Source organism: Podarcis erhardii (genome assembly GCF_964252035.2).
Source record: "Podarcis erhardii genome assembly, chromosome: 13".
NCBI classification, from domain to species: Eukaryota; Metazoa; Chordata; class Lepidosauria; order Squamata; family Lacertidae; genus Podarcis; species Podarcis erhardii.
This window is the reverse complement of record NC_138502.1, coordinates 10659483-10669525: the sequence shown is the minus strand read 5'-3', so window position 1 is coordinate 10669525 and position 10043 is coordinate 10659483. Positions and strand designations below refer to the sequence as shown.

At 50.1% G+C, this 10043-nt stretch overlaps 1 protein-coding gene across 2 annotated transcripts in view; it reads left to right on the top strand.

Annotated features, from left to right (window-relative positions):
- Window positions 1-3136: 3136 nt before the first annotated feature.
- Window positions 3137-10043, top strand: part of LPCAT4 (lysophosphatidylcholine acyltransferase 4) — a 32836-nt gene continuing 25929 nt past the window's right edge. The window contains exon 1 of one of the 2 annotated variants that reach the window (XM_081835423.1): window positions 3137-3464. In XM_081835423.1, the coding sequence (XP_081691549.1) occupies window positions 3357-3464 (108 nt within the window). In that variant the 5' untranslated portion in view covers window positions 3137-3356. The remainder of the gene's footprint in view (window positions 3465-10043) is intronic. The other variant, XM_081835424.1, reaches the window with a different exon arrangement.

Here is a 10043-nt window from a genome sequence, read left to right as displayed (position 1 = left end):
TTCAGGTTTAATTTGTGTGGCAAGCTACACCTGTTGAATCTTCCCTCTTCTGCACAACTATTAAAGGTTCAGATCATCAGACATGCAGGAAGGAGAGAAGCAGGTGGAATGAGGAACAAACCACCAGACTTTTAGTGTGGACGAAGGGTGTGAACGAAAAACAGGATGTAATTCAGGAGCAAAGATCATTAGGTCTTTTCCAAGAAACCTGTTTGAACGCTGGGACATTCAGCCAAGACACATGAGTGATGATTTGCATGAGCATGTGCTGAACAACATTTACCTTCCTGCTGCCCATACAGCACCTCAAGGCAAAAGAGATCAGGGTTTCTTCAACTTTCTTAGCTGTGTAAAGGACTCAAGTCCAACAGGTGCAGCTTGTAATGCAAGGTGCCACTTGCTGGCACTATTTAAAAGTGCAGGATGACTGGTTCCAGTAATGACTGGTTCCAGAATATTTTAATATTATCTAAAATCTGCATAGAATACAGTCTACTTCCGTAAGTAGTGGGATTGTTTCCAGATATTTTAATTGTGTTATTGTTTCCTTGTTTGCTACTTGCTATTTCAGCAGGAAAGGCAAGCAAGCACCTTCATTACACTCAAGACCAAGTCCTAAAACAGCTGCTCAGAATAAAACCCAGATTTATTCAAGACACAAAAAAATCTACTTTATGTAATTTTAAACAGTATCAGTCCAGTATACCTGAAGGAGCATCTCCTCCCCCATCACTCTGCCTGGACACTGAGGTCCAGTGCCGAGGGCCTTCTGGCAATTCCCTCGCTGCGAGAAGCCAAGTTACAGGGAACCAGGCAGAGGGCCTTCTCGGTAGTGGTGCCCTCCCTGTGGAATTGCATGTCAAAGAGAACAACAACTACCAGACTTTTAGAAGACATCTGAAGGCAGCCCTGTTTGGGAAGCTTTTAATGTTTAACAGACTATAGTATTTTAATATTTTGTTGGAAGCCGCCCAGAGTGGCTGGGGAAACCCAGCCAGATGGGCGGGGTATAAATAGAAAGTTGTTGTTGTTGTTGTTGTTGTTGTTGTTGTTGTTGTTAACAGCCAACATTGAATCTCATCAAACTGCCTCAGCCTGAGATACCTCACCTGTAAAATAGGGTTTATAATTGGGGCTATCAGTGAAATTTTGGGGAAGGTGGAGGAACTATTGTTCAGCACTCGTAAAGCTTTTGGACAACCGCCAGTCAGTCACAGAGTTTGCTTCCTCACAGGTGCTTAGTGTGGGGTGGGTGTTGCACTCACCCACAAGGTGCTTTCCCCCCCTCCAGAGTCCATATGACAACATAGGAACAAAACTACAACCCCCCTCCCACACTACCCTTTCGGGGGGGGGCGGGATCCAGTAAATTTTTTTTAAGGAAATTTAAAATGGGAAACACCTGATGCCAGCAAACAATTGCAATATTTAAATGGTGTGTTTGTAATACACACACACACTCAGTTCAGAAGCACCCCCATTCTCCCCCACTGCCCTCCTGTTATTTTGCTATCTCCCTTGTGTCACTGCCTAGATTGTAAGCCCCTTGCGGGCAGGGACCTGCTCTCTCATTCTTTGCAAATAATAATGATATAACGCGGGGGGGGGGGGGGACCTATAGCCCTACAGTCATTGCCAGATTCCAGTTCCCAACAACGCCAGCTAGAAGAGCCATTGACCCAATCCAGCAGTCCACTCCTATGCCCTTATGTACGGTAATTGCAGCCTGCAGGCGGTTTGCGTCTTTTATAGACTGAAGAACCCTATTATACATGTTGATGCTGCTCTGTGCATAACAACTTTAACCTCGTTTCCCCGCCCTTCCTGGTGCCAGCAACAAGCTACCTTGCAAGGCTGTGGCGAGGATCAGAAGATAGCTGCAATTAAAAAACTGGCCACATTACCTGTAAGACGCATAGTAATGAGCTTCGGTGACACAGAACTCACAATGGGCACTGAGCAGCCTTCAGAAACGTGATTACTCCTAAATATATACAAAGGATTATAACTCCCAAAGCAGAAAGAAGAAAGTAGGAGGGAAATAGCCGTGCAACGAAAAGAGCAGGGGGGGGGGGGCAGAGAGAGGAGGTGCAGGGGGGCCTGCATGATTTTTTCCGTGGGGGGGAGGCAATACAAGACAGCTACTTTCTCACATACACGCAAACTGAGGAAAAATAGTGGCTGTACACAGGGCTGGATTTAGGTTTGATGAGGCCCTAAGCTATGAAGGTAATGGGGCCCTTTATATGCCCAGCTGTCCTTTGTCAACCACAAATTGTCACTGGTTTTTGTGTGTTGAATATATGCTGTATGGCAATTTATGGACCGAATAGGTATCGAAAGCCATTTGCACATAACAAGATATGTATTTTATCAAAGTTTTTTTTCCTTTAAATTTTTTGGGGGCCCCAAAGAGAGTGGGGCCCTAAGCTATAGCTTGTTTAGCTTATATGTAAACCCGGCACTGGCTGTACATATTATTCCATGGGGAAAGGAATGGGTCTATTTGGGGGCTGGGGATCTGTATTGGTTTGTTACATAAAATCAGTTTGATCTAGATACATAATAGCGCGTGTGCATTCTGCCTCAGTTTTTGAGGTTCTGCAAATGCTACAACTTTAGTCTTCTCTGTGGGTGGGGGGGGGGGGAATCTGAGGTTTATCGTTGCGGGGGGTGGGGATTACAGGGACACACTGCTCCGTAGGAGCCCAACTCTTAGGGGACGAGGTCCCTTCGCCTCCCTCCTCCCCAATAAAACATTTGAGGGGGCCGCCCCAAAGTTGATGGGCACTGCCATTCAAACAGTGTGCGTGTGCTGCGTCTTGTGGTCGATTATGCGGGGTGGGGCTTACCTTGCCGCCCCCCAATATGTTATACAAGTGAGCACCGCTGCACTGCTCAGACGTCTCTGAGAAGGAGCCAATCGACGGGTGCTTCTCCCTTGCTTAAAACCCATCTTTTCTTCCTAGTGGGAAGATGCAGGTGCGAGAGAGAGAGAAAGAGGGAGGAAGGGAGGGACTGATGATGGAGAGATGGAGAGATGCTGGAGCCTGGGCCCTCTCTCTCCCTCCTTCCCTCCCTTCTCCATCCGGCCCCTCCAAAGCGAAAGTCCGTCCCCCAGCGGCGGTGTCGCCGTGACGACCGCGCCGTGGCCCCGCCTTCCCGCTCGCCTCGCATCCTGGCTCCCTCCTGCCGTGGTCCGGTGCCAGGGCGTCCGTCCAGCCGCCCGCCTGTCCCATCCATCCATCCCTCCATCCTTTCCCCCCATCCTTTCCTCCCTGCCCAGGGCCCCGGGCTCCGGCCGCGGGGACAGCTCCCAGGCTGGAAGAAGGGCAGCCTGGAAGGGGGGTACGGCCATGGAGGAGGGGGCCTCGAGCCGGGCAGCCCCGGAGGAGGAAGAGGCTGCCGCCGCCCCCAACCCCTTCGTCCACGAGCTGCAGTTGACCCGCCTGCAGAAAGTCAAGGTGAGCTGCGGCGGCGACGAGCGAGGGAAGCTCCCCGCACCCAACGCGCGTTTTTCCGACGGGGCGGGCGGAGCGCAAGGGCGCGCCCGGGGGAAGGGAACAGCGGGGAGATATTACTGGACGTCGCGGGGGGGGGGGATATATGGGGCCGCGGCGATCGGTCGGTTCTCTCTGGAAATGTGGGGTGCCGGGGGTGGCGTCCTCTAGGAAAGAACGGTCCCCTGTTGGGGAACGGGTTGCTGTTTGGGGGCAGTGCTCCGTGGGTCGAAGATGTGGGGCTTTTTTCTGAAGTGGCCTTGCTCGGCTGTGGGTCTCCTGGAAGTGAAGGGCGCTTGGAGGGGAGGCCCGTGGGGAGACCCCTGGAGGGGGCGTTTTGGTGGAGTTTTAGTGGTCTTGGCAGGGTTGTTGTTCGTGCCTCCGTGGGCTGTCCTGTAGGAACTGCAGCGCATATGGGGGCTGGTGCGATTTCTTGATGGGTCTCGCAGGGAGTCTTCCCTCCCCCATCCCCAGGTAGCATTTTATTTTATGGAGCTTGACTTATCTTTTTTTTTGGGGGGGGGCTGATTCTGTTGCTATGGTGTGCCTTTAGAAATGAAAGAGAGTTTTGCCAAGCTGCGGGTTGCCTTATATAGGTCTTCTGGAGTTGGGATGCCCTTAGTGGAGCGGGGGGGGGCATGATGAGGGGGAGTACTATAGGGATTTAAAGGTGGTGACCAGTTGTATAAAAGGGTTTTTTGTGCAGAGGACAAGGCATTTCTGGGTGGGTGGATGTGTCGGCGTGTGTGTGCAAGGTTTGCCTCCCAGATTTTTGCAGTTTTGGGGGTTCCAGCAGGGGTTTACTTTGAGCTGTGTGTGACACTGGGACCCATAGATTGCCGGAGTGTTTGTGTGTGTGTTTTTAAAGGGGGCTACTCTAGGCCTGTCATGATGATGGATGGGATTCCTCGAGGGACTGGAGTTTTAGCAGGGCGAGACAGCATGGAAGGGGGGTCCCGTATAAGAGGGCCATATCGGGTTTATGGGACTGGAATAGGTCCAGAAGAAGCGCCAAGGGGGTCCAGAAGATCCTAGGGATTCCTCTCCAGCAGGATCTCTGCAGAGCCTCTAAGCTGTTGGACAGGCGCCGTTTGTTTCAGAGAGGCAGCAGGAGATTCGGGAGTGCTTTATAGGGTCAGGAAAGGGCAAGGGCTTTGTGGGGGCCGCTGCAGTGCATTGTGGGTGATTATGCAGTCCTTAGCGAGCGACAAGGTTGCTGTAGGGTCTGCCCCCTCTCCCCAAACAAGCAGGGCAAGTTTTACACATGCAGAAAAGACCTGCCCCCAAACCAGTGGGGACAAAAAGTGGTAGAATAGAGGATTTCTATATAGAGCAAGTGCATGATGCCTCCTTATGAGGGTGACTTTTTTGGGGGGGGGGTTCCCTCTTGGCTTTTGGAGAAAGGAGATGGGGAAGAACTAAAGTCAAAGTGATGACTCTCTGCTGCTTCCCCCTTTTTTTGCTTTAGCCATGCGGCATTGTTGAAGGGGGGTGCGGAGGAGAAAAGGGAGGCAGTGGAGAATGACTGAGAGGCCTATTGTAGCAGGAGTGCTGTGCGTCTTTCCAGGGGTTGCTGCACCGGGCTTGGATCTTGGTGCACCCCCATAGCGGGGGGGGGGGAGGGGAGAGACAGAGAGAAAGAAGCCCGGTGGTTGGATTACACCGGCAGTGTGGCCCAAAAAAAGCAATACCACAGAGCGAAGGCAGCAGCAACCGATCTCTTCTTCCACCCCCACCACAAGCAGCGCTTGCCGTTTGCTGTCTACCTAGTTCTGCTTCCGTGACTCTGTATTGGCTCTCACAGTTGTTAAGCCTCTCCTTGGCAACAACAGGGACTGTTTGGAGGGCGAGGGCAGGTGCCCCTCTTCCTCACATCCAGCTTTGCTGGCCTTTATTCTTTTTAGCCTTGGCATGAAACCCCCCTGCCCCTTCTCCCCTCCCCACAGTGGGTCGTATGCCCACTCCCCAGTATGCAAGCTCCCCCTGCCATCCTGCCCTGCAATAACTCTTTTATTATTCTATTGCTGAGTCCTCCTCCTCCTTCTTTCCTCCCTCCACTACCCGCCTGGTGCTAAATATTCCCATTTGTGCTTGTCAGCTGGACAGATTTAAACTGAATTTTCCAGTTCCCATAGCGCTGAGAGTGCAGAGACACGATTCCCAAATTATATGTATAAACACACACACACACACATATCTATATATAAACCATCAAACATACATAAACAAACACACACACTTCCATTTATTTCGCTGTAGCTTAGAACTGTAGTTGGAAGGGCCCCCCAAGAGATATTTAGTCCAACCCCCTGCAATGCAGGAATCTTCTGCCCGGCATGGGGATCAAACCCACGGCCCTGAGGTTAAAAGCCTCATGCTCTACTGACGGAGCTATCCCAGCTTAAGGCAGGGGAGGGGAACCTGAGGCCCCTGTGAGTCGGATGTGGCCCTTGAGAGATCTGTGGCCCCAGCTTCACACCCTGAGGGTCTATGTCAGGGCAGAACAAGTCCTTGATCTCTGTTAAGGCCACTTGGTTGTCTGGATGGGAGATAAGAGAAGGGTTTGTTGTTATTTAGTCGTTTAGTCGTGTCCGACTCTTCGTGACCCCATGGACCAGGGCACGCCAGGCACTCCTGTCTTCCACTGCTTCCCGCAGTTTGGTCAAACTCATGCTGGTAGCTTCGAGAAGGGTATGTTTGTAGAAATCTGCCTAAGGAAGGGCAATAATATTTACACTTGTCGTCCCCACTCACTTTTGCTTCTGTCCCTGCCTGCCCGCCCAGTGGCATTGGTCCTTCACGTTGAAACGAGGTTCCCCCACCCAGTTTAAGGGCTGGGGGTGCAGAAGGAAAAGAGAGCCTTGCTGTAGGACAGGGGTCAGCAAACTTTTTTAGCAGGGGGCCAGTCCACTGTCCCTCAGACCTTGTGGGGGGCCGGACTATATTTTGAAAGGGGGGGGGGAGAGAACGAATTCCTATGCCCCACAAATAACCCAAAGGTGCATTTGAAATAAAAGGACATATTCTACTCATGTAAAAACACGCTGATTCCTGGACCATCCGCAGGCTGGATTGAGAAGGCGATTGGGCCGGATCCAGCCCCCCAGGCCTTAGTTTGCCTACCCCTGCTGTAGGAAGAGCTGGTAGAGAATATGGTTACATGCAGAAGGCAACAAGGTCAACCTTTGGCATCTTCAGGTTAGATGGGGGTGGGGAGGGGGACTCCTAGTCTGAAACCGAAGAGCCACTGCCAGTCAGTGTAGGCTGAGTGGAGTTTGATGGACCAATGCCTTGATTCAGTGTAACCATGTTTCCTGCGTCGTTCTAATGCACCTATCTTCTATGTGTTTACAAAGTTTGCAAAGAGGTAGGAAGGCAGATCCCTGCCCTAAGGCCAGCAATGCAGAACAGCCATCTCTAGCCAGATGTTTTGGACCATTGGTCTTTAGCTGTCGTGTTGGGACCAGCGTTCGAAATTCGATAGGTGCATTTTGCATCTTGGCTATCAGCCACTTGAGACCAAGTGAGGGATGGTCCAGGTGCCAGGATGTCTTCTGACGTCTCCACCATCTGGAGGTGCATGCCTGGGGATTCTTGGGTCTTGGCTGTTTCCGCACACTAGCAACGCATCCTGTAGAAGTCTATCCGTTATATTTTATCTGCACCATCAGAATGAATTTCAGGAACCAAAAAGTCGTATTGAAAAATACAACCTTTGAGCCATCTGGCACAAAAATGGCAACTAGGCAATCCATGTTGGCGACCGTAATCCTGGTTTAAGGAGCCATTTGGCACCTAGATTATATATTTGAATTTCTAACAATGGTTGGGACCCACTACTGGGGTCAACTCAAGGCCTGATCTAAGGTGATCATCAAAAAAGGAGAATTTGGTTCCCAAATGCATGTTTGGGTTAATTCAGGATCTTTGGCTTGAAAGTGAGTGAGAGAGAGAGAGAGTTTGGATTTGATATCCCGCTTTATCACTACCCAAAGGAGCCTCAAAGCGGCTAACATTCTCCTTTCCCTTCCTTCCCCACAACAAACACTCTGTGAGGTGAGTGGGGCTGAGAGACTTCAAAGAAGTGTGACTAGCCCAAGGTCACCCAGCAGCTGCATGTGGAGGAGCGGAGATGTGAACCCGGTTCCCCAGATCACGAGTCTACCGCTCTTAACCACTACATCACACTGGCTCTCATTGTGAAAAATGCTGAAAACTACTGTTTTTGGACTGCAACACCCACCAACCCTGACCATTAGACATGCTGTTTAGAGTCTGATGGGAATTGTAGTCCCAAACATTTTGAGTGGGGGCAAGTTGGGGAAGACCGGTCTGAGGTGCGGCAGACAGAAAACAGCAGAAGGGACAGGAAATGGAGGGACAATGTGCCCTTATTTCAGTTCCCAGTTATTTGGCTTAAATTACAATTGGGTATGAGGATTAGGAGGTTGTGAGAAAAGCTTCATGGAAAAAGTGGAATTTTTGAGGTGGAATTTGATGGAATATAGAGTCCAAAATTCTCTCTCCTCCCCCCACAATGAAAATACAGTGGTACCTCAGGTTAAGTACTTAATTCGTTCCGGAGGTCTGTTCTTAACCTGAAACTGTTCTTAACCTGAAGCACCGCTTTAGCTGTGCCGCCGGAGCACGATTTCTGTTCTCATCCTGAAGCAAAGTTCTTAACCTGAAGCACTATTTCTGGGTTAGCGGAGTCTGTAACCTGAAGCATATGTAACCTGAGGTACCACTGTATAACTGAAATGGCAGGTGCATAAGGAATGCACCCTGTCTTTCATGGCTAATCTCAACCAGATCAGACCCCCATTAGTGCATATGGGGCGGGAAACCACCGTCCCAACTTCATAATTGCGCATTGGTGGGGTCTGAGCAACTCTCTAGGAAAGTGATCTTGAGGTCATGGAGATGAGGCAATGAACGCAACAGCGAAAAGGGCAAATTCCCTGCTTGGGGATTATTAGAGAAAGATCTGAAAATAAAACAGGCGGTATTGTAATGCGTTTATACAGGCCAGCCACATTTGGAACACTGCTGGAACAGGGGGACAGAAATTATCAAAGCTGGAGGGGGGGGGAAAGAGAGATGGACAGAAAGAGAGAGAGACAGAGAGCGAGCACATCATTCCATACAGAAAGGGTAAAGCATTGGGGCTTTTGCATTAGGAAAAAATGACTCAGGTGAAGGGAAGTGGCAATGTTAAGATTTCTAAGAGAGATAGAGTGGCCTGGTTTTCAGAGGGCCTTCCTCTAGCTCAGCCTTCTCCAGCTAGCACCTTCCGGATGTTGTGGGGTTCCCAGCTCCCATCAGCCCCAGCTAACGTGGCCAGTGAGCAGGGATGGTAGGAGCTGCAGTCGATCAATACCTGGAAGGCAACAGGTTCGGGGGAGGCTGCTCTTTTTGCAAGTGGCTTCAGCATGAAGAGCAATCTGGTCCAAGTCTAGATTAAAGATTCTTAAGGAAGTGAGAGCAGGAGAAGCCTGGGCACTGCCCATCAGCAGCTAGCAGCAGACAGCAGATTCATGCAGGTCGCATGGTCCTATGGGCAGCAGAATTGGGACAGACACCTTGCACAACACCTGAATTGTTTTTGTGGAACTCCCTGCTGTTCTGGATCCGTCTCAAAAGGGGAGGATGCAAATTTGTTGAGGAGGGTTGGTCAACCAAAAGCTGCTAGCCAGGATGGCTAAATGGAGACTTCGTGTTCGAAAGCAGTCTACCTCCGAATACCTATTCCAGGGGAGACAAAAAAACAGGAAGGGAAGCATTGCATTCCATGTCTGGACTGGGAGTCACTGGGTTGGATCCAGATTTAGTTGTGTTCAGAGTAGACCCATTGAAATCAGCTGCCTTTGCCAACTATAGGTGCAGTACCATGGCGTAACGAGGACCGTGGCTCAGTGGCGGAGAATCTGCTTTGTATTTCAATGTTCCCAGGTTTGGTCTATGGCATCCCTGGCTGGGGGAGAGCCCTGTCTAAAATCCTGGGCAGCTGCTACCAGCCAGTGTAGACAGTACTGAGCTAGATACACAAGTGATTGAAAGAAAGCTTCATTTAATTTCAGCAGGTTGATACTAAATATGATGAGATGTGGATCCACCCCACTGTTGGAAGAGGGCGCTGCACTGGATCATCGGCCTGATCCAGCCAGTCTCTCCTTCTGGCCTTCACTTCTCGCCTGCTTCATCCTGGGAGTTTTGATTTAATTTCCAAAATGAACAGCTGCTGGGATGCCGATCTGCCTAGGAGCCATTTATTGTGTGACCTGGAAGGTCCTGTTTCGTTCTAAATCCTCAGTCTGTCAGGCTTCCTGTGAATGCTGTTCAGCACTGAAGGGTAGCAGGGCGGGGACTGAATTAAATCAGCGATTTAGATTATGATTCAAATCACTAAATGAGGGAGAAGCCGGTTTAAATCAAGTTTTCCAACAGTAATCCATATATATTCTTATTTTTATTTTTAAAAAGATGCATATTGATTGGTTAATCTAATCCCTAAAGCCCGTTGACAGTTAAATATGCAGGTGA